This window comes from Lampetra planeri, chromosome 9 (genome assembly GCF_965212315.1).
Source record: "Lampetra planeri chromosome 9, kcLamPlan1.2.h2, whole genome shotgun sequence".
Lineage (NCBI taxonomy): Eukaryota > Metazoa > Chordata > Hyperoartia > Petromyzontiformes > Petromyzontidae > Lampetra > Lampetra planeri.
This window is the reverse complement of record NC_136115.1, coordinates 392,041-416,241: the sequence shown is the minus strand read 5'-3', so window position 1 is coordinate 416,241 and position 24,201 is coordinate 392,041. Positions and strand designations below refer to the sequence as shown.

Below are 24,201 nucleotides of genomic sequence, written 5' to 3'. Positions count from 1 at the left end.
ACATTTCACTCCATTGATTTTGTAATGTGCCCAAAACATTGAGTAGTCGCCTGTTAGGTACAGGCTGGTTGGAAAAGTAATTAACATGGAAAGCCTTTTTTTTTATTATTTCCAAATTAAAATATTTTTTGGGCATTTAATACATCTTTATCTAAAATTACAACGGTTTTTGCCGTTATATGATTATGCTAATTCCACAACGAATTAACTCAGTCTGTGCTACTCACACTATTGCCACTTGCAATTGAGTCAGTACATTATGATTTTGTGGCCTTAATAATTTAATAGGAGCGGGAATAACGAACGAGTTGTTGTAAATTGAAAACAAACTCGACTCGGTTCTGTTCAAAAGCTAAAGTTGGATTATTTGCCCCATGGCAGAGTCATTTGAGATAACCACAAAATGGTCAAACGTTATCTTGGGCATAAATAAGCATTGGTAATTAACAGACAACGTGGATTCAAACTGCAATGAGCCTGGGGCAACACTCATCTCTCTTGGTGGTTCGGAGCCTGTTGTGGAATTCCACGTTACTATGATGAGGACCAGACTCTCTTATAATGCAACGGCTGTCAACTTCTTTCAGTTGTGTAGCTTGCTCGATTAACTTTGTTGGGGGGCGATGGGCTTCTCCAACAAACTGTAGAGATTAGAGGTTAACTTCAACACTCGTAGCCAAGAGCCATTGCTCCTCTGACTGAACCCAGGACCACCGATACTCAGGGTTCGAATTTAGACAGCCACCCGTAATTATTCCGGGCTTAGATTTGTAGCGAGTTCACAGTCTCAGCTCCGTCATGGATGATTGCACAACAAGAAAACCCCTATCATTTTGAGTTAAGTTTTGTATTTAATTTTGGTAAAATCTCCCCACCAAGAATTACAGCGATCGGTTTAACTGGCACGCATAAAGCAATCAGAGTGCATAAAAGGTTGGACTTCTACGGTGTAAACTATAAGAGGCCACTCGATGGATTATTTTAGTCGGGAGAAGTCCCGCGATTGATCTCTTTTGCTCTGAGAGGCTCCTGTGTGGTGGACCCTGAGTCGTCTCCGTGTCTCCGTGACATGATTCCAATAGCACCGTTGGAATAAAGTACTAATGCATGCAGACAAACAAAGAGGTGAAACAGAGAAATACTTGCCGCGTGCGTTTTTTATTTTATATATTTTGCGGTCGTGCTGTATGACCCTTACGATGTTTCGAGCACGTGCTGCAAAGCTGTCGGACTTCATGCCGAAACGGCAGAGGATGGTACAGCCGAGGAAAGACAAACGTGGAGATGAGAGGGTGGCACGCAGGGCAAGCGTGGGTTGCGTCCGGCATCAAAGAGAGCGAGTCGTGCTCACAGCGACGACACTTGTAACGTGCAGTAGACACTTTGTTGACCATGTTGCCTTGCTGGCCGACTGAAAGAGGGCTTTACTCGGGAAATACACTTCTGAACTTATGAACAAAGAGATGTAAAAAGGAGAGAGAGAAAAACCCAGAGACAAAAATAGCTGGGCAATCGCTACAAACATGATCCGACTAAATGTGCAATCTTATTTTGCTGCTGCTTCCTCTGTATAGCGTTTGCAACGAAGCAACAGCAGCAGAGCGACAGTCGTGTTTTCGATGCTGTGAGTCGTTCCATGGTATCACCGGGGTGGTAGCTGAGTGGGGTCCGCTCGGGTGCAGCAGTCCGTATTCATACCGCAAGGCGCTGGTGATGGTGACGGCAGCGATGTGTTGGTGACAATGGTGGCGGTGTTTTGCTTGTGCTTGTAACAGCATAGTCAACGCAGTCCATCGGGTTGTCTGTTCTGTGTTTTCCATTGCTTATTGTTTAAGCCCGGGTCATCCTTGAGAACAGGGATCCCTAACCTCAGTGGGGGGCCCATCACCACCAATCAAGCCATGATCAATCAACTGCTGGATGAAGTCTTCCCCAAGCCGTCACCGTCTTACACGCTCCTGCGATGTAATGATTCTTGGAGCATCTACGCGCGCTCCATCTCCTCAGTGGATCTCCTCTGGGACGCGTTCCATTTCCTGGCTGGCATTGCCTCATTGTTCTTGACCATCGGTGGGCCCTTACCTGGCAATACATAAATAAATATAGGGCTTCGCTTGCTTATGCTTGAACATATGAAACGCAAATAGCCATAACTACATCGTAGGACAAGGAGAGATTGGTGGCTGTCTGTAGAGGCCTTCATCCAGCAGTGTATTCATCCTGGCTGACGATGATGAGCTCGATCGTGTTCCGCTATAAGGCAGTAACAACAACAAATACCACTCGCCACGGCACTTGTGCCAGGCTAGGTGCACTTGCAAGGCCACGTGAAGTGTCGACTGCTCGCTGTGCACGCGCCTGCGTATAGATGCGAATCGTTCCAAGTTCGCCCAAGCGTGAAGTGATGGAGGTGCCAGAACGAAGGAGATAAGAGGCGAATTGTAAAGGGAGTGGAGTTTGGAGAGTGGCGAGGGGGAATGAATCTAATTTCCTGTGACCTTGGATGGGAAGTGGCTCACGGCTCAAGTTGACAGATGACGATTGATGATGTCTGGTTGATTTTGGTTTATTTCATTTCCAATGCCCCACTGCACTCCCCACCCGCTCCTGCGTGCCCCCCTTGCCCGCATCTTTAACCCAATTTGACTGCCGCCTTCTGTGCCACAGGCTTTTGTCCGATTCTCGATTTTAGTTTTAAAAGAGCATAAATAAGAGAAAAATGTTTGTATTTGGATCCCTAAAGGTCTCTCTCGTGTTTAGCCAAGCTCGTGCAATTGGAACTGACAGCCTAAATGTGTGTGTGGGTGTATGTGTCTGTTTGTGTTTGGGGAGCAGTGACATTGCGGCAAACAGCATTTGCCCCAACAGTCTGTTAAAAGGGTAAACGGGAGATCTTTGTCTTTTTGTTTTGCAGTATATATGAGTGTATTATGGCAAGTTTGTGTGTGCAAGGGTGTGGTCCACTCGTCCTTAAATGAGTACCTGGTATAAATGTCACCATTGGTGAGACAAAGGTGGCCGGGTGTGACGCTGGTCACCCACCCCTTCGTGCACCTTGCCAGATATCATAGGTGCTCGCTCACAGCACTTGCCCCAAGGCTATTGGCCCTGTAGCTAAGACGATGATTTCGCCTATTACCCGTCTAGCTCAGGGCGAATAGGCGGCATCTTTGTCTCAGTGTGCGTGGAAGTGCGTGCACCGTGAGTGGCGGCAGTGTAGTGGTTAGCGCACCGTGCTGCAAATCAAGCGACCTGAGCTCGATTCGCTCTCTTCACTGGAGCGTGATGTAAGTACTGGCCCTGGGTGGCCACCCCACCCCTCGTGTGAGCTTACTCAGAGCACTTGTCCCAACAGTCTGTGTGGGCTACATGGGGGATCCTTACCCTTTTGTCTCTCCTGTCACCTCGATACTTCCTTTGGCCTCAAAGTGCACCCAGCCTGGCACAAGCATCACGGCGTTGTCACTTCTGCACTTAGCGGCAAGTGCGTACGTGTTCATGCGGTAATCGTGCAGCATGGTGACGGTGAGAAATGACATTACATAATTAAATAGATCTTCGTCGGAAAATTATTGAATTCAACGGCGCGTGACGTCGTTGATGGAGGTAAGAGCTCATAGCTCTCGACTTCGCCGCACTCTCATTTATTGACCAAGACAACCTTCATCCGACAGAGCGGTTACATTTGCAAAGCCGTGTGAAATGCAATTAGCGAGTAAACTGCTGTTCACATGGAGTCTCCGCTTCGGGTCTTGACGAACGCCCTTACTGGCAAACGGGGTTCGATACATTGCGAGTTTGAGCCATTGTTTTGTCATGTGGCGGAATGCGACCGATTCATAATTGGGTGTTTTGGGTTTGTGTATCATGAACCCTCCTCCACCCATGTCACGTGAATCAAACGTGCAAAATGTATGACTGCTTCAGCAGCAGCAGCACCTTTGTTGTTGTTGCAGAGTAAACTCACAACGTTTCAATGGGTGCGACAGTTCACTAAAGATTTCACCCAGCATCATCAGCTGAGCGAGTGTTCGGTCCTGATGACTCATGTGTGTGTGTTTATGGGACGAACCCCGTAATGTTGTTGGTGTTGCGCAAGCGAGGAGCGACAACGGAGTGTGGCCAACTGAGTACGGCTGGGAGGTCATCGGAGACTTCAAAGGGTCTCCAAGGCGGTTTTACCAAGTTTCCCTGCTATCTTTGCCTTTGGGACAGCAGGGACACCAAGGCGCACTACCACAGGCAGGACTGGCCACAGCGGGACCGAGTTCTCTGTGGGGAGGAACAACGTCAAGTGGGAGCCACTGGTGGACCCCCACTGCACATCAAATTGGGCCTCATGAAACAATTTGTTAGAGCTGCCGATAAGGAGTCGGCAGCCTTCAAGTACATTCAAGACTTCTTCCCTAAGCTGTCTGACACAAAGGTCAAAGCCGGTGTCTTAGTCGGACCACAGATAAAGAAGATCTTGGAGTGCAATGAATTCCCCAAGAAGCTCACTAGTAAGGAGAAAGCGGCTTGGAACAGTTTTGTCGCAGTGGTTCGTGGCTTTCTGGGCAATCACAAGGTCGAACACTATGTGGAGCTGGTTGAGACTCTGGTGAAGAACTACGGCACAATGGGCTGTAGGATGTCCCTCAACGTCCATATCCTTGTTGCTCATCTTGATAAATTCAAGGAGAACATGGGAGCGTACTCGGAGGATCAAGGCGAGCACTTCCACCAGGATATACTGAACTTTGAACGCCGCTACCAAGGACAGTATAACGAGAACATGATGGGAGACTACATTTGGGTGCTGATTCGTGCAAGTGATGTACAGTATAATGGTAAATCTCGAAAAACTACTCACTTCTAAATCTTTTGCAGTAATTTGTATATTACTTTAGTATAAATACATGTAAAAAAATTGTTTCAGACTTTATGTGAACGAAAAAACACAAATTCGCCCTTTTTTTCATTGAAAATAGGTACATTTCAAAATATCACTGTTTTGGTCACAAAAGCAAAGTTTGTGTGAAATAATAGCCATTTTCTATATCTTTTAGGCATAAGAAAGTAGGAAATAACACTTACTACCCAGGAACAAAAATTGTGTTACATAGTGAAATAAATTAATCGCGGTCTACTCGTGCTACGTACTGTATGGATCCCAGCACACTGGCTTTTAATTTTTTATCCAGAATATATTTGTGGAAAATCTCCACCAACCTCCCACACTTCCTCTAAAATCTCGCATCTTTATTTTTATTAAACAGAATGCTACACCGTGACCTTCAGTGCATTGCTTTGTTGCTAGGGCACGACTTGCGCGGCATGGAACACTGTGAAGCAATGTTCTCCTCGCAGGTAACTTTTGATTGTCTGTGAGTGGATTATCACACATCGTAGCGGATTAGCCGTGATTGTGAAGAAGAAATACGTTGAAGGAACTTCACGCCCGCTGGTTTAATAATTATCAGCTGCTTCTCACTCGTGGACGGTCATTCACTCGGTACTAACATGAATTAGAGGCATACTCTTTGAATTAATTATTTGGTAATGCTGCTGCTACGACTGTGTTGGCAGTGGTGCACAAGCACAGTTTAACGAAATCACACAACTCATCACATCCGTAAATGACACAGCCTTTTAAAGAAAACGCGAAAAATAATTGGTACTGACGAATGTGTTCAGTTGTAGTTTTTAATTCCTGGAACGGATCACTGGTCCACAAACTTGAAGGCAGCATGGTCCCCCACTCACTCTGTAGTTGAGAATCATGTTCGTCACATGACAATCACACTGATAAATATAATCAATGCTCAGAACTGAATTTAGTCAAATAAAAAGCAGAACCAAATGAATAATATGTTAGTGTGTGCAGTGTGTGATGACTAGGCGGAGACGATCAACTCACGACACTTGAGAACTCGGTTTAACCACAGGCAGCTTTCACCTGGATTTGAACCCAGGTTCTCAATGGCGCTCTGACCCTGGCCCACCCGGCTCCCTCTTGGATGTCACTTTTGTGAAACGTTGCTCTCTCAAGTCCTCCCAGATGGAAACTCGTCTCTACGCATGCAGCAACGGAGACGACAGAGTGAGCGAGCGGGAGACAAAAATATCGTCATGCGAGATGCGATGCGTATTTCTCTTTGGCACTGGAGGGAGGTGATCCAAGCAAGCGGTCCCCACACGGTGGGCGGGGTGGGGGGGGTTAGATGGGGGGGGGCTGGAGAGGATGGGGCTGCGAGCAGAGGTTGGCGTTTTGGGAGAGTGGGAAGCCAGTGACTGGTTGACAGTTTGTCAGAAACATATTTTGGATTCATGGGGCGATGGGGATTGTGATGGCTGAGGGTAATGGGCAGGAGTGATGAATGTTCCGAGAAAGAGAGATCACGGGCAGAGCAGTGAGGATGAATTCATCGCTGGAGGGCACGGGGTCTGACTGCCGTGAGCTTTGCTCGTGGAGGGCTGAGCCGGTCACAAGGAGACCGTCACGGTGCGGCTCCGTCCACGCTGCACGCATCCGCGGGAGCTCTTCCCTTTGATTCCCTGGCCCCCGTTGACGACGAAACGATCCTAAATCTCAACACATTCGTCAATGACACTGCCCTAAAAGTAACGAAATGTTTTCAACCAAATTCATTTCAAACGTAGCATTTCACGGCCAATAATGAGTCATAATAAGTAAATCTAGCATTTGATTTTCGTGCAGGTATTATGTATTATTAATTTACTATAACCCTCCACCACCCAACAGACATACAAGTTGAAAAACTGAACGAGTTGTCATGTTTGTCGACATAACAACTTGATTTGATTGGCTCTGTCATCGGGTGGTGGAGGGTTATCGTTTTGTTTTAAAATTGACATACCTCCACGATGACCAACCCCAAAATAATCTAAATATGAATAATAACACAAGGTAGTTGGTAATATTGTACTATGAATTAAGAGTCATTGCGCGAAACGTTGCTAATTGCATATACATTCCTGTAGAGCAGTGCTCATGCAGTATCATAATGAAATGTGCTTAACTTTCCTAAAGCTGGTTGCATTCATCATTACCAGCAGCCGTGTTTAATCCACTGCTGGATGAAGGCATTCCTAAGCTGTCGCCATCTCCCATGATCTTGTGATGCAACAATCCACCCAGCACTTGCACCACGAGCAGATTTCATCGCTCCATCTCCCATGGTGGATGCTCACCCTCAGGTGACCGCCTTCAATAAAAACCAGTCGCAATAATGCAACAACAGCGAGTCAAAGTGTTCTCGTCTCTAAATGTAATCGCATCTCAAGACGATCTACAACAATGGAAGTACAATGGGAAAAGGATATGGGGGGGGGGCTGGAGTGTGGGGGGGGGCACATAGGAGAGGAGAATGACTCTTCTGGGGCCTAGCACCAAAAAGACTAATACGATAATTATAATTAATTATCGGTACAGGAATGTGGGAATAATTTTGGAGACGTTAGTTCAAGTAGTCATAGAAACCTTTGTCGAGTGAAGGATGTTAATTCACTGGCCACAGCACCACCTTCCCTCCCGCTGTCCCGTAAGTTGCTATGCCCTTACTGTGTTTATAAAACAGGTTTTTCTCGATTTATACGGGTTCGGTTTGTGCGATTTCGCGTATTATCGACTCACTTTTTTCTACCCAAAATTCGCTATGTGCGGTTTGGATTCACTCAAATGCGGCGATGCGGTCGGACGTGGGCTAACATTGTGTACTGCACTGTATGCGCTACTCTGCAGACAGCTGTCTCCTCGTGCGGTGCGTTGTGGGTTGAGTGACCATGCGGTCCATGCCATGCGCTTTGTGCGCTCTTTTTGAAACGCATCTACCGCAAACTTTGTTTCTGACCCATACGTCACACAGACACAATCGCACCCACTCAAGCACCGAACCAGCTCTCCTCCAAGTTCACGCGCGCCTCTCGTCAGAGCGACCGTGGCACACTGGGGGAGCTGCGTGGTTGCGGGGGCGCAGTCGTCGAGGCGTCCTTTGAAATTTCGACCGGAAGGTTATGCAGAAAAATCAAAATAATAAAGTGCAATAACCCAACAGCAAACGTGAAAGTAGATTCGAGAGCGGCGGCACGCCTTCCATGTCTGTGTTTTACGGTTTTAATAAAATATAACACAATATGACCGCACGTGGGGCTGACGACAGACAGGCGCTGGAGGCGATGTTCTACTTTAGCTCATTCCACGTGGAGGAGGACGGGGCAGGGGGTGCCTTCACCCAGCGGTGGATTGAGCATGGCTGTGATTAATTCGATGGCGGTCATGATGGGGCTGGCGGCATTGGCTGCAGGTGATGTTCCACTTGAGTCGCTTATTTCGCCTGCCCGACGACACGGATTAATCATGTCCCTTAGTTAATTATTTACGTGTCCATAAGAGCCACACTGAGCCGAATGACTCTTTTTCAGGAGGGTCCTGCCGCTGCCGCGACGTTGAATTTTTATTTCAAGATGTTTTCAGCTCATCGATGATGGGCTTATTGTAAACGTGTGGGAGGAAGCCGGCGGCAACACTCTATCCCCGTAAAAATGGAAACAGGTGGTGATTATCCCATTTGCTGTACTGCCTCCAGCTGGCGAGCCAGCCTATGGCATCTCTTCGAGTTTCACAACAGGAGGGAGGCGATCCAACAACCTTCGCTGCTGCCTTCACAGTGCTGGTTGAAGGCGTGCGCCAACTTGACGATTAAGGTTGATGGTGGTGATCACGTTGATTGTGTTTAACGAGGTAAGCACTCAAGGGACCAGGGATAGCCTCTGCCAGGGGGGGATGATTATTGCGAATGACGTCACAGGATCTTGAACGTACACTGTGAAGCAAACGGCGCGTCGCGGTCGTGTTCCGGTTGTTTGACCGGCAGTCATGATCAGGGCAGTTGCTGGATTCGAACCATGAGCCATGAGCCTCTGCAACCTCCCTAATGGTGGTAGTGAGGGTGACGATTGGCGACAGAGGCTCAGGCGATGTTCCATTTCACCAGACGCTTATTACACATCTCTGTCAGCTTGTAGAATCCTTCCCCTAGCAGTGGATTATTCAAGGCTGATGATAGTGATGGCGGAGCTGGTGGCGCGGGCTGCAGGGCATGTTCCACTTGATCGGCGTATTGCACATGCAGACGAGCGGCCACTTTTCGCGTCTCCAGCAGGCCTTCGTTAGCATTGCGAGGCAGGCTGTGAAACTCACTCATCACATTCTCGTGGCTTCTTGTATCAAACGCCATATTGCTGCGCTCATAGATTTGCAATGCGTCTCTCTGGCCAAGCCTGTTGATATGCACGGCAGTGCTGCGGTTGCTTTGCCAAACTGATAATCTCTAGATGTGTGCGAGAGCGGTCGGTAATGTGGAAGCCCCCACTGAATGTTTATAGGCAAAGTGCGGTCGTGCGTGTGGGGAGCGGTGGTGCAGTGGTCAGCACGCTGCGCAACGAACCCGGTGATACCGAGTACGATTCCCGATCGCGGCCAACAGCATCGGTGACGAATGTTTGAACCGGTCCTGAGCCACCTCTCGATCGACTCGGCCTTAATCTAATTTATATTTATGAAGCGCCGTCTTCACTTAAGGCGATTATCATAGCTTACTGAACGATGGCCGAATGGGATGATGTAGATGGCAGGCGCGTGCTACAAGGATTAAGGAACGAGTGACAGAGAGAGCGGGGTAATGAGGGATCACGAACGGGCTAGAGGGGCGGGACGGGAAGGAGTGGAGGGGCGAGGGGAGTGAAGAGGGAGAGAATGGGCACTGGAGAAGAGGCGAGGCTTTGAGAGAGGGACGGGAGGAGGTGGAGGAGAGGAGCTACTTGATGAGCACCTTTGGCGATGTGTATTAAACATCATCGTTGGGGAGACAGAGGCGGCCGTGGTGGTGCTGGCCACACACTACCCCTCCGTGTGCCGTCCCGGCCTTCATAAGTGCTCGCAAACAACGCTCGCCCAAACAGCCTGTTAAAGGGTACGCGGCGGGGGTAGCGTCTTTGTCTTTGCGTGTGTACGTGCATGCGTGTTTGTGCATCTGTGCTTATCTGTGTATGTGTGAGCGTCTTTGTGTGTGTGGGGAGCCTGCTGCAGTCTCATCAGCTGCATCACGCTCTCTGGAAGCTACCTTGACATATCGCCCCACGCAAAGATTCAGGTCTTCTCGGCCACAGTTATGCCCTCCCTATACTTACGAAATGTGGAGTACTTTAAATAAACATCTGCGCCGGCTTGAAACATTCAGGCCGGCCAGCCTACGATTCATCCTGGGTTTAACCAGACTGGATCGTGTAACGAGTTCACAGATTCATGAAAGATGTGGAGACAGTCCCATCAGTGATCTCCTCCAGCAGACGAGGATGCGTTGGCTGGATCATGTAGCCCACATACACAGCCACTGCATGCCCAAAGCAGGTTCTGTTTGGCCGGATAGAGGGGGCCAACTTAACTCGGCTAGGGAAGAGATGAACTAATGTGGCACAGAGCGATGTGGAGCTGATTGGATTTTCCAGTGACTGGTACCAGCGGTGTAAAGATCGCCCTCAGTGGAGGAGGCTTGTGAATGATGCTACTGCGCAGTTAGAGGCAGTCGCCCTTCAACAACTACAGCGGTGGGCAGAGGAGCGATGCTCACAACAATGGCACCTGGGTTTGTCCCGTGCCCTCCTGTCAGCGAGCCTTTCGACACTTTACCTCCAATAAGCACGGTTGGCTACGTACGGTGCGAAAAAGTTCAAAATGTACATACATTCACGTGGCCTCAAAAGTGTACCTAGCCTGGCATAATCGCGGTGGTCGACGTCACAGCCACTTAGTGGCGAACGGCGGTTTTGTGTTTGGTGCTGGCCACACACCTCCTCGTGTGCCACGTAGGCCTTCATTCGGTGCTTGCTAACAGCACTTGCTCCAACGGTCCGTTAAAGGCTCTACGGGGATGTTAAAAGTGTGAGCGCGTGTGTGCGTGTGAATTCAGTCGTATTGTGTCGAGTATAAATTGACATGTTTCGTTGTAATTGAAAATTCCACTGCGCTATTACTCTGCTGTTAAAGCATTTTAAAATCGACTTTTTAAAGAGACTTCATTGTGTGCTTTGTGTTAATACGGACATCGTAACAGCCCATGTACGGTTGGTGGTGAGGCGTGATAGATAATGTGTGTACCTGGTTGGTGGTGTGACAAGGTGTGTGATGTGGGGAGCGGCAGTGTACGTTTTTAGCGCAGTGCGAAAGAATTTGGACGTCCCGAGTTCGATTTCCGCTCAGGACCAATACAAGTGGAGAATATCTGAACCGGTCCTGGGCCTCTCCTAGGTCGACTCAGCCTCAAATGAGTACCTGGTGCAGCGTGTGAACATCAGCACTGAGGAGACAAAGGCTCCGGGCCAGGTGCTGGCCACCTCGTGTGCCGTGCCGGTCTTCATCGGTGCTTGCTAGAATAACACCACGTGCCCTCATATGCTGCTAAGGCTATTCGGATGATATTTGTCTCTGTGGTGTGTGGTGTTGGCAGGGGGTGTTAGGTGGCAATGTGGTGATTCATGACAGGGCTTTATTACGATGCATCGACTCATTGATTACAATCGATTGTTATGCTTAGAAAACATGTGCGAAATTGTGTGTATATCATTTTTATGTATTAATCATGAATAAAAATTGTATACCGAAATTACACGAGGGCTATTGAAACAAATTCTATAGAGCGAAAATACACAAACATTGGGGTAAACGGTACAAACAACACCGCACAGAAACATCTATTTCTTTGAAATCATGACCTGAATTGTGACGATGCACTAACTCGATGGATGGGTGATTTGCTCCCTGCCAAGTAATGACAGGTTACGCAGCAGACTGGTGCATGGTTGTACATTAGAATTAGGCCGGCGTCTTGTTGCATGACGTGATTCGGAATTGGCCAAATATTCGCATTTCTCTTGGGTGAGTCGGTGGGTCAGTGGGTGGGTGGGTTTTGGACGGGCGGTTGGCTGCATGAGTGATTGGACAGTTGCGTGGCCTGATGTGTAGGTGGCTGTTTTGCTGGCTGATTGGCTGACTGGGTGGCTGGCTGGACAGCTGAGCGGTTGATGGTGGCTACATGTAGTCGGAGTAGCAGGAGGTGTGGCATACGGGAAAGGGGGCGAATATATGGTTGGCACCGGCATGTGAACGCTCATGTAGCTAAGTCTCCGACTATTACTGCTCTCTGCAAGCCATCACGCGTGTGGGCAGCGAACCGTCAGCGCTCCTCTGTCCGGCACAGATCGGTGGGCGGGCGGTCACCATTATCGTCAGCCGACAATCTCCTGACAGGGGGACGCAAGCCGGCCAGAGACAGGCGCACTCTCGCGAGCGTGGCCCCAAGGGGTTATGCTGCAGAGTGCCCTGGGACCCCCACACCACCGTGCCTCGCGTTCTGCGCTGATGAGAAACCCCGCGGAGCGACGAGAGCGCCCCGTTAACGCGGCCGTCCCTGTTTGTGGGTGCGGGCAGACGAATAAAGGCGTACATTCAATAATGTTAAATAACTCTTGTGCGAGCTTTGTAGTGGAAAATATTCGAGGGCCGGATGAGTGTGAAGTGCTTGATTAATGCCCTCGGATGCTGCAGAGGTTGGACAGCAACGTCGTTGATGACCGGAATATTAATCGGAGTTTGATATTATATTTTAATACGTTCATAGGGATATAACGGAAATAATAAATGGGAACAAATTATAGATACAATTTCATTTTCATTCAAAAGTCTCCACACGTCTCCCACCAATCTCGTCTAAAATCTTTCGACATTCTCCACTTTGAGATACGGAGCCATCGCTTTCACAATATTCAATCGCACGTTGAGAAGGAAGCAAAGACGGTCGTTAGAAATCAGTGGGATATCGATACACGGCTCGCCCTGTTTAATCCAGCACAATTACAGAATTGAACTCAACACATCCGTCAATAACACTGCGGCCTTAAACATAAAAATAGAATCGGCGACGTTCCAAGCAACGTCCCTTCTGCATAGCACGTCAACATAGAGACCAAACGAGAGAGAGAGTGGATGAGACTTGGCGCCTGCACATGAGACCACGGGGCCTGATAGAAATCCCATTTTAAATGTCTTTCGAAATTAATGTTTTAAATTAGCCTGCGCAGAGTTAGCTATCTTATTCAGCAGTGACGCACCGAGGCTGTGTGTCTCACGGGGCCCGACACCACCAGTTTTGAGCTTTATTAATACGAAAAAAGCCTTTAAAGTTATTGTCCACTGCGCCATTATTGCACTGCAGAGACATCACTTAAAAGCGTCATTGTGTCAGAACACCTTGGGTAAAATAACGGCTGAGAAGTCCAAGTGAAGAGGGGGGAGATACATCGGATTCACCGAGACGCAAGCGGCAGTGGTACGGAATTCTTGCTTGCATCGCGCCTGCTGAGCCATGAGCCCAGCTGACAAGTAACAGAAACGTGCAGTCGCGACCGGAGAGTGCGAGCGATAAGGGGCACTAAAGTCCAATGTCTCGCGAACGTCAGCCTCCTGTGACCTCGCCACCCAATCCCACCTGCCACCTGCACTCACCTGTCACCCCAACTCACCTGTCACCAACACTCACCTACACTCATCTGTCACCCCAACTCACCTGTCACCAACACTCACCTACACTCACCTGTCACCCAATCTTACCTGTCACCAACACTCACCTACACTCATCTATCACCTACACTCACCTGTCACCCAATCTTACCTGTCACCAACACTCACCTACACTCATCTATCACCTACACTCACCTGTCACCCAATCTTACCTGTCACCAACACTCACCTACACTCATCTATCACCTACACTCACCTGTCACCCAATCTCACCTGTCACCAACACTCACCTACACTCATCTATCACCTACACTCACCTGTCACCCAATCTCACCTGTCACCAACACTCACCTACACTCACCTATTACCTACACTCACCTGTCACCCTTCACCTACACCACTCCCTCTCACCTGTCACCTGCACCACTGGCCAGCACACCAACTCGTCTTCTACACCACCTCCTGCCATCTCGCAGCTCCCTGTACTGTCAGGCGACCGCGCCGTGATGCACGAGACGAGTCACCCTGACTCGCCTCGTGTCACACAGCCATCTGGGAGCGACATCTCGAGTGTGCAGCCGTGGCACACATCTCGAGTGTGCAGGCGGTTCAACTGCACCGACCGGGGCCTACGAGGCCAGAGGGGGGCCCGGTGGCCGAATTACGCAGATCGAAGAACTATTGGGATGGGGAGGGGTGCCCAATAACCATACCAACCACGCTTGGCCACTGGATGGGCAGCGTGGCACACAATTGAGTAAGGGGAGGGGGGCGTGTGGCAGCCCTGTGTAGGTGACAGCTTGACCCTTCATACGAGGGGTAGGGGGTCAGACAAACACTCAGTGTGGAGAACACGAAACGGTCAATGTTAAACACACGTTTAAACTGATCAATAATAATCTTAATATTGATATGTATATGGTTCTTAAACGTCTCAGCAACTCAAAGTGCCTTATATTCCATCTCATCTCAAAAGGTTTTTTTTTATTCCAATTGGGACCTTGCCGTCGACACACAATGGCCTACATCTGGAATGCGAACCACCGTAAATCAGACGGCGTTCTGGTTCACCCCCCCCCAACCCATCCCCCCAGCACTATGGGGCTGGGGGGGGGGTCCATGGTGGTGGTGGAGGGCGAGCGGTGGGGGGCACGACTCTCGCGAGTCCAATCTCGAGTCTCACCCCGAGTGCTCGCCGCTCTGTGTTGTTCAGAGAGCGTTTGAACGAAGTTATTTAAATGAAAATGTGTTTTTTAATCTTCATTCCAGCGAGCGGTAACAGCTGTAATGAGGCAATTTCCCTCATTCCGTGTACGCTGCCTCGCTCTCGACCGGCGGACGCGGAGAACGTCGCTGGCTGGGGCCGTCCGAATGTCGCCCACACGAGGGGTGGTCAACACTGATCGCCCCCCCCCCCCCGGAGTCTCATGACGATTCCTGAAGGAACTTTGTTGAATTAGCCCCCTTCATGATTTCATACGTAAATGCATTGTGCTCAGCTTGCGCGCCAGCTGGTGTGAGTTGGATGGGGCTGGGTCAGGAGGAAGAGCAGCTGGCTCCTTGATTGCACTTTAACTCAGAACAAAAACTGCGAGCCCCCCCCCCCTTCGCTGACAACTGGTCTCCCGCATCCTGCGGTGGTAGAATGTTTTTGCGGTATGCGGTGGGGGGGAGGGCACACTTTATTTATTGTTTTGTTTAAGCGAGGTGCGAGTCGTCCGAGCCGTTACTAAATAACAATACGGACCGGGGCCTGTGGTTTAATATCGGGCTTGTTTGTGTGAAAATTTCCCCATTGGGAGGGCAGTTGAGGCCACCGTTGGATGTTTTCATCTCCAGTTCTCTTTGTGTCATATCAAGAGGACAATGCGCGCCCTCCCAGAGCATTGCCGCGCGGGCGCATGCAAGGCCACGCGCTGCGGCCTCGTGTGGGTGCATCCAATGCGCGCGCGCGCTCACTCGCAATTCGCCGCGCGCGTGCGATGCTGAGCATCACGTCGCTCAAGAATGTTCGTCCACAGTGTCTCTGATTTGTATGCTGGGACTGGTTGGTGCTGCTGCTCGTCGTCGTGGTGCTGCTGCTTGTAGTATTGAGTAGTACTGCTGCTAGTGCTGGTGGTACTGCTAGTGGCACTGTTGCCGCTCGTGGTGGTGTTGCTGCTTGTAGTACTGCTGACACCGATGGTACTACTGCTGCTAATAGTGGGCACTGCTGCTGCTATTACTGCTGATGCTATTGGTGCTGCTGCCGATACTGGTGATTATGCTGCTGGCAGTGGTGTTGCTGCTGAAACTGCTACAGCTAGTGGTGGCAGTAGTACTGCTGATGCTTGTGGTAGTGATACCGCAGCTGCTCGTGGTGGTGGTGGTGGTGGTGATATTGCTCTGCTAATGGTACTGCTGCTGCAACTCGTGGTGCAGCTGCTGCTAGTGGTACTGTTGATGATGGTGCTGCTGATGCTAGAGGTGGTGCTGCTGCTAGTGGTACTGTTGATGATGGTGCTGCTGATGCTAGAGGTGGTGCTGCTGCTAGTGGTACTGTTGATGATGGTGCTGCTGATGCTAGAGGTGGTGCTGCTGCTAGTGGTACTGTTGATGATGGTGCTGCTGATGCTAGAGGTGGTGCTGCTGCTAGTGGTACTGTTGATGATGGTGCTGCTGATGCTAGAGGTGGTGCTGCTGCTAGTGGTACTGTTGATGATGGTGCTGCTGATGCTAGAGGTGGTGCTGCTGCTGGTGGTACTGTTGATGATGGTGCTGCTGATGCTAGAGGTGGTGCTGCTGCTAGTGGTACTGTTGATGATGGTGCTGCTGATGCTAGAGGTGGTGCTGCTGCTGGTGGTACTGTTGATGATGGTGCTGCTGATGCTAGAGGTGGTGCTGCTGCTAGTGGTACTGTTGATGATGGTGCTGCTGATGCTAGAGGTGGTGCTGCTGCTAGTGGTACTGTTGATGATGGTGCTGCTGATGCTAGAGGTGGTGCTGCTGCTAGTGGTACTGTTGATGATGGTGCTGCTGATGCTAGAGGTGGTGCTGCTGCTAGTGGTACTGTTGATGATGGTGCTGCTGATGCTAGAGGTGGTGCTGCTGCTGGTGGTACTGTTGATGATGGTGCTGCTGCTGGTGAGTATGCTGCTACTCATGGTGGTGATGCTTTTGCTACTGGTGGTTGATATGACGCTCCCCTTTCGTTATTTAACACTTCTTGTTGGCTGTCTTTCTACAAATAATATTTGAGCATGGAAGTCAGTCGTTTGGAAACATACGGTGTTATTAAATGGCAGGCTGTCGGGGGAAAAAAAGGAAACTGATACGGGGAAAATAATTAAGAGAGTCGCGCGCAATTGAATGAAAATAATTGTGTAAAATATCGTGTAATGAGATTGAGATTTGTAAAATGTTGGAAATCGAGCTCTGATACTCGTGATGGAGGAGTCTGGCTACGGATGCTCCTTGCAGCAGCAGCACGAGGAGCGGCAGCTGACAGCCGCCTTGAGATGCACGCTCGCCACTTGTGACGTGCGTTGTGTGTATTGTATATGATGTATGTGGGCTGTACAGTATATATGTATGAAGATATATTTTTATGGGTAGCGATGGCACAGCGGTTAGCGTGCTGTGCTACGAACCCCGGCCATCTGATTTCAATATCCGCTCTTGGCCAAAATCGGTGACGAATCACCTGGGTCGGTCCTGGCCTCCCCTTATCTACTACACCTCTACTCAGCCTTAAATGAATACCAGGTACTGTGTGCAAACATCAGCATTGGAGAGACAAAGGCGGCTGGCTGGGCGTCGCGGTGTTGAGCACCCCCTCGTGTGCCATGCCGGCCCTAATATGTGCTCGCTGAGAGTACTTGCCCCGACATTCTGTAAAGGCTCTACTGGGGATCTTTGTGTATATCTAGATTATTTCTCACTGAATTCCATCCACGTGGGTGACGTTGCACCTCTCCCCACCCCGCCCGCCCTCCCTATCTTGTTGCTGTGGTGTCCACGGCGCTCACTCGCGGCTGGACTGCGCGTCCCATGTCAGTCAGGGTAGAGCAGAAAATGAGCAATTTATCTCTCTCGTGCTATTCCTCTACCACCGACACCACCACCGCCCCCTTCTTCCCGATAAGTCTTCAAGGTGGTGCTCCTCCATTGGCACTTGTTACCGTTGATTGAAAGAGACTCTGCGATCGTGGTGCGGCTGTTATGTGGAGCAGACTGTAAATGTATTTTCATTCCCATTTTTACAATGCAATGCGAGATGCCTGATGAAAATCAGAGACAACCCGATCGCTTTATTTTCGGTCGGGCGACAGCTCGTTGAGATAAAAAAAACACCGTCTCTGTCTCTCTCGCAGGGGAGACCTGGCTGACTGATAGCCTCCTTTGTTGCGCGTTGCAACCACGCGGTTGGGAATATTAACACGATCCACAGGCGAAACAGAGAAGATCATATCGGCTCTGACGTGTTTGCAACAAACGGCCCGCACCGTAGCCACAATTTACCTAACTTTGAATAAGCGTATTAAAAAAATATCTTCATATGAATGTATTTGTCACTTAGCCGATAGCAGATTGTCAAGTTTAATTATGTGGTCCGTAAGCAATGTAGTGAATTGACCAAGTTGAGCAGCGTGGTTGGCATCATGTGCCCTTGGTCAAGGATATACATGGGGAGGGGGGGCTGCACTATTCTCCGTTCCCCCCCCCGCCCTCTTTGTAGCCCGGCACCGGAGTCACTCCTGCCCACGCGGCTCTGTGCAGTTGCACAGCCTGCACACTGGGGCTGAGCGATGCATCGCCACACAATAAGCAAATCATGCGAGTAACATTGCGGTAGCCATGATGGGTCAAGCAAGCACAACAGTGATAACAATGCTCCCATGGAAGCGAGCCTCCATGAACAGCAGCGAGTATGGACACAGATGGAATGAGATCACTAAATATAGGATGGGGGCGGGGAGGTGGGGGCTGGGGGACACCCATGTGCACATTCTCGGTGTCAAACTCCACGAGTGGGATCGTCTTCGTTTGACTGATGTTGATGTAGAGCAACAATTATAAGTTTACATCGAGGTGGTTGAACCAGATCATTGTCAGGGGTATGACGGAGTGATTAATCATTGCTGTAATGATTCCTCCTGATTCGTATTTGTGAATGTGGAACTGAGTCGTGATACGTTCCATGGTTGGTGACCGCAGTCAAACACTGACCAGATATTTTTTAAAATTCTCATTTGTGCATCAATATTCACATCTGCCGCCACGGTTCATGCAAATGTGGTTTAGAGCTGCTGCTTCCCATACGCCTCCCGGAAGATCGACGCCTGGAATCTTCTGTGTTGGGTTTTTCAGGAGGTGTTTGGGACTTTTTTTATGAATTCCATTTGGCTTTCAAAACATCATAAGGGCTAAAGTTCCACTCTTGAAGTTTGAGCGCGTGAGTTGAAAAGGGGCTTGCGTGACGTCATGCGGTTGCGACTGTAAGAGAGATCATGCAAATGCTGTGCAAGCTGTCAGAAGGAAGGAAGTGATGGCCTCTTGATGCTGAATTTGGGTGCGTTTCTAGCCACACCCTGGGCAGCTTCCTTTGAATGGGGGGGGGGGGGAGAAACTTACAGTGGCGGTGGAGAAGGGGACTTTTGTTCATGAGAGGGGCACAATCTCACCCGGTCCTCCGCAGGGAATCACCGCTGCCTGCAAATGCAATGAGCGACGAGTTCGCTCTGACCACGAAAACACTCCACCACCATTTAACCACCCACCACTCAGACACTCTCTCACTCCATCACTGACGCTTAACGCAATGCATATCCGAGGTTCCTTCACCTTTTTATTTTTGCATATAAAAAAATAAGGAATGCAAATACAGGACAATTATTTACTTAACCGAGTTCATTTTAAACAATACCGTTACGGACTTTTAATGGAAAACTCGTGAACCAGGTTACAAGACTCATTAGGAATTATGGCAAGTTTCTACTTTTTCTGCTATTATTGCGTGTTGCGTACCCAGTACATTGTGGCAGGACAGCAGAAAGAAGAATCAGAATCTAGTTCCATAAAGTAGCTTTCCTCATATAACAAAACTGCGTTGGCATTGCAGGGTTAAATTTACCCGGCTAATTAATGATGGCTCACCACCAGAATGCATCACAGTTCTTGGTGAATTGGCCCTCACTAGACTGGAGCATTGGTTCTCAACCAGAGGTACGCAGACCGCTTGGTTGAGAACCACTGGACTGGGGCTTCTCCACGCAACTGCATCAGTGGGGCGTGTGCGTCACGGGGGAAGAGGAAGGTCATATGTGCAAACCTGTATGATGGATCATATGTGCAGTTTCCTTTCTCTGCTTTTTTAAACACCAGTTTGAAACACTTGGGTCTCATCAGCAGTGTCAAATCCTGCGATGAGTGTACGGTCCTGACAGAGTCAACATCGGGCAGTGAATATCCGCTAGATGAAGCTTTTCTCAGTTCGGACCTCGGTGGACAATTTAGGGTCCAAACACCTGGCTCCCCCCCCTCCCCTCCTCTTGCCTTATCTAATATCTTGTTACGAGCAGCTCTTGTCCACTCCAGCAAATTGTTTCTTGCTGTGGCTGTCCTAGCTGATGACGGAGGCTTGTGTTGCTTCCGAAACGTCGTGATTTAATGTAGTTATTTTTCTTTTTTTTTCACCTACGTGACTTTACCGAAATAACCAAAGAGTACCTAATGGGGGTTGAGGCTGGGCTAAAGTCTAGTTTATATGACTCAAGGTTGCCCGACGTACTGCTAATGCTGCACCGAAAACGTTGGTTTTGAACAAAAATCGACAAAATCAATGGAAATCTTTACTTAAAGTGATGGCGCCCCTCTGTCGTACCTCAGCAATTCCAGCCTGCACTTTGTTACCGCCTCGAATTCGTCTTTGATGAGCCCGTCAATGATGCTGGTAAATTTGGTGGTGGTGATGATGATGCTGATGATGATTGCGGTTTGGCCTCTCGATTTAACCATCTCACATTATTATATAATTATTATTATTATTTGGGATTGAGAACTCGGAGCGCTCGTCGTTCTCTTGAGTTGGAGGCGAACGTGAACCCCTCGCGCAGCGGGACGGGGGAAATGTGTCGTTTTGCGGCGATGCGTTAAAGAACAAAACGAACCCCGCACGTGGCGACGTTTTATTTGACACAGAGGAACGTTTTAAAAACACCGCACAGTGGCGACGGCGACACGCCCAGTCCCATCCGGTATCCGTGTCATCATCGCCGCCAAACCTGGCCAGCTCACCTGGCCGTCTCATTGTTTTGATTAAATATCCCGACTCGGCCTCCTCTCATATGAGCCCCCCCCCCTGTGCCCACCACAACCTCGCCCCATTAGGCTCTTGTGGATGCTCATCGCTCTCCGAGCTGCTCCTGCTGCTGCTGCAAACCCCTCTGGGAGCCCTGCGAGATTGAGAGAAATCAGCTGCAGGCAGAACTCCCTCCTACTCCTCCTCCCCGTCGCAATCACCTCTCTGCGTCACTCCCCTTGCAGGGAATAATGAAGGCAGGATGTGAATGAGTAGAACGAGTGAAGGTGGACGGTGACCAGACGCTGCTCCCCGACTCGGCGGCGCAATCCAAACACCGGAGGATTTTGCAGGCGTGGAGTGGACGTCAACTCGACAGTCCACCAGCCGGGATCGCCCCCTGTGGGATTGATCGACTGAAAATAAGAATAAGAAGATAGAAAGACTGAAACAAGTTCGAGACTGAGCCGACAGTCGAGGAGTTCTGTGGCCGTCGCGAACGAGGAATGGGACCGATGCTGGCAAGGACCCAACCCCTCGGGTCTGACCTCTCGTGAGCACGTCGAGGCTTGCGGAGACCTGCAACGTCGTCCGTGGTGTCGGCGGCGGCGGTGGCTGCGGGGCTCGGCGAAGCTCGCATTGCAGCTGGCCGGGGGAGCGCCGCTCTCGCTATGACGGGTCGCTGGGCCCGCCGCCAACGCCGGCCTGGCGCCATGGTCACCTAGAGTGGCGGATGGCGCTCGGCGGCAGTTGTTTGGCCGGCGTGGCGCGGTGAGTGGCGTGGTTGGGCATTGCGAGCCCTTTGCCGGCATCGTGGCGTTCGGCGCGGTGGTGGGGCCAGTGGAGTAGTAAGTTGTATGGTAAGCAGTGTGGGTGGCTTGGTAAGCTGTACGGAAGGCGGGTTGGTGAGCGCTACGATAGTGTGATGAGCGGCTAGTTGTGTGGCGGTAGGGCGAGCTACGCTTTTCTGAGTGGCTTGTGGCAAGTGGTGTGGTGAGTGGTGTGGTCAGCAGTTGTGGTGAGAGGGAGCAGGTGAGTGGCGCAGTGAGCAGTGTGGGAGTTATGCTAAGGCCACGCCAGGCACGTGCAGTAGAGCAAGCTTTAGGCCCTCTTATCTCAGAAGCCATCCTGATTCCCTCACCCAACAACCCCCTCTCATTCAGCTGATTGCTCACGTGTTGGGGTTGTTTTTTGAAGCCCTGTTTTGACAATCTGTGATGACTCAAGAGGTGAAAGGAGCTGCGGTGATGCAAATGAAAACCCACGAACAGCCATTGCTCTCGCAGCTTCCACTGCACACATTATAGGAAAAGGAGATTTTAAAATAATTATAAAAACTGCAAGCAAAGCAAGATTTTTTTTTTTAAACCTTGCTCTGGCCATGTGAGAATATTTTTTAAATGACATGTAAATGGCAGCGAAAATATTACTTCTATTAAATCCAAACATTACGACTTAACAGGATCTGCCCACTGACTACTACTGATTAGCACGGATGGCTACATACGGTCCGAAAGAAGTTCAACATATATAAATGCAAGTTAATAATTGATTTAGGAATGATATTTTTGGCTGGGAACTGGTGGAAGAAATTCAAAAGGCTGCCAGGCATCGCATCTTTCTGGTTATGCACATTGGAGGCCTCTGTCGCCGTTCTGCCACTGACGAGCTGTGGATGTGAAACTTGACTTTGCTGGATAAGCAGTATACGAACTTAGCTCGATGGAGAAAAAAGTTTAGATTTTTGTAACAAAAAGATTACTCAGCCTTACTTGACAGGGAAATAATAATATTATTATGTTTTTTCGAAACGTTCTTGAAAAGTTGCGTGATGGTGGCGTTGTCGGTGGATTGATTTGTCGCCGTTGTCCCACTATGCTGCAACAGCATGGAGGCTAATCATAAGGTGGCTGAAATTGGAAATGCAGCAAATACAAATTGCCCACAAACGTGGATTGGTTCGATCACAGGTTATTAAATATTGTGAAATAATAACTGTCATTATTATCGCAGTCGGAATTGTGAGTCTGTTCATTTGGGGGTGGGGGGGGGGAAACAAACAACCCAAAACACTGGCTGCTCCCATGCGATTCTAAATCTATAAAAGTGAGGAGTAAGGAAATGCGCTTTCTCTAGCACAGTGGTGTGAAGAGCGATCTCCCCCTTCAAAGTGTCTCATCTCCATCCCGCGTACGCACACTTGGAAAACCCATAAAAGCAAACCTTCAAAAATTTCTCAACTTTTTTTTGTCTCGGTTGCGAGAGCCATCATTATCACCTGGGTCATAACTACGAACCTATTACCAGCGTCCCAGACGGATTGAACGGGCAAGCCTCATGGCGGCCACGATGGTGCCGTCGCCGGTCAGCCCGTGGCTGTGCCGCGGGCCAGACCTCCGGCGCATGGTCGCGCTGCTCCTCGTGTTCAGCGTGCTGTCGCTGGCGCTGCTGGCGTACTACGTGTCGAGCGGCGGCAAGGCGACGCCCGTGTCGCCCAGCCCGCCGGCGCTTCGCCAAGTGGCCGCTCGCGGCTCCCCGGTGGCGCCGGGGGCCGGCGGGGACGAGTGGGCGACCGCGGCGCGCAGCGCTGACGCCTGGGGGAGGATGGAGTTGCGGCCGTTGAGGCCCTGCCTGGTCGCCACGTCCACGGAGCAAGAGGACGACGAGGAGGAGGAGGAGCGGGACAGAGGGGAGCAGGAGCAGGAGGAAGACGGGGACCCGGATGTGGAAAGCGGCACGGCGAAGCACGCGGGAGATGGGGAAAAGAAGGGAGAGGGGAGCAGGGAGAGCAGAGCGCGGACGGAGGGCAGAGATGGGGACGAGGTGAGGAGGCACCCGAGAGATGGGGAGAACGGCGCGGAGCAGAGGGAGGCGTACCGGGTGGTGACGGGCAAGGCGAAGCTGCGGGGGAGAAGCCCAAGCGTCCCCACTCCCTCCCAGGTCCCCGAGCGGCCCGCTGTGCCAAGGGGAGTGCAGCATCACCCGGCTGGGCCATCTCCACTGCAGCTGCAGCAGGTACCAGGGGCTGCCACTGCTTTTTGTTTCTAATTCTCAAATAATTGTAGCGGAGCGGTTGATCCTGTGAAACTGGTGACCTAAGTTGGAGTCCTGGCCCTTGTTCACACCGATGGTGAGTGGTTTATTAGAACTGCACTGAGCACCGTGGTGAAGTATGTTGAAGCAACGCCCCATCGCCGGCACAGCATGGAAAACTATTCAGCATAGGGATGCACGTTTTTAATCTAGTACATTATAATTGATCTGCATAACTGCGATGTTAAAGTCAAGTGCAATATAATGCCCTTTATCCAGGAAAGTTCCACTCTCAAGACAGTCTTTCAAGAGG

The 24,201-nt window shown here is 50.0% G+C and overlaps 1 protein-coding gene across 1 annotated transcript in view; it reads left to right on the top strand.

Annotated features, from left to right (window-relative positions):
* Positions 1-24,201, top strand: part of LOC144720518 (bifunctional heparan sulfate N-deacetylase/N-sulfotransferase 2-like) — a 181,078-nt gene that overhangs the window by 78,276 nt on the left and 78,601 nt on the right. Inside the window, exon 2 of the mRNA XM_078597286.1 lies at positions 20,945-23,870. Coding sequence (XP_078453412.1) covers positions 23,193-23,870 — 678 coding nt within the window. The 5' untranslated portion in view covers positions 20,945-23,192. The remainder of the gene's footprint in view (positions 1-20,944; positions 23,871-24,201) is intronic.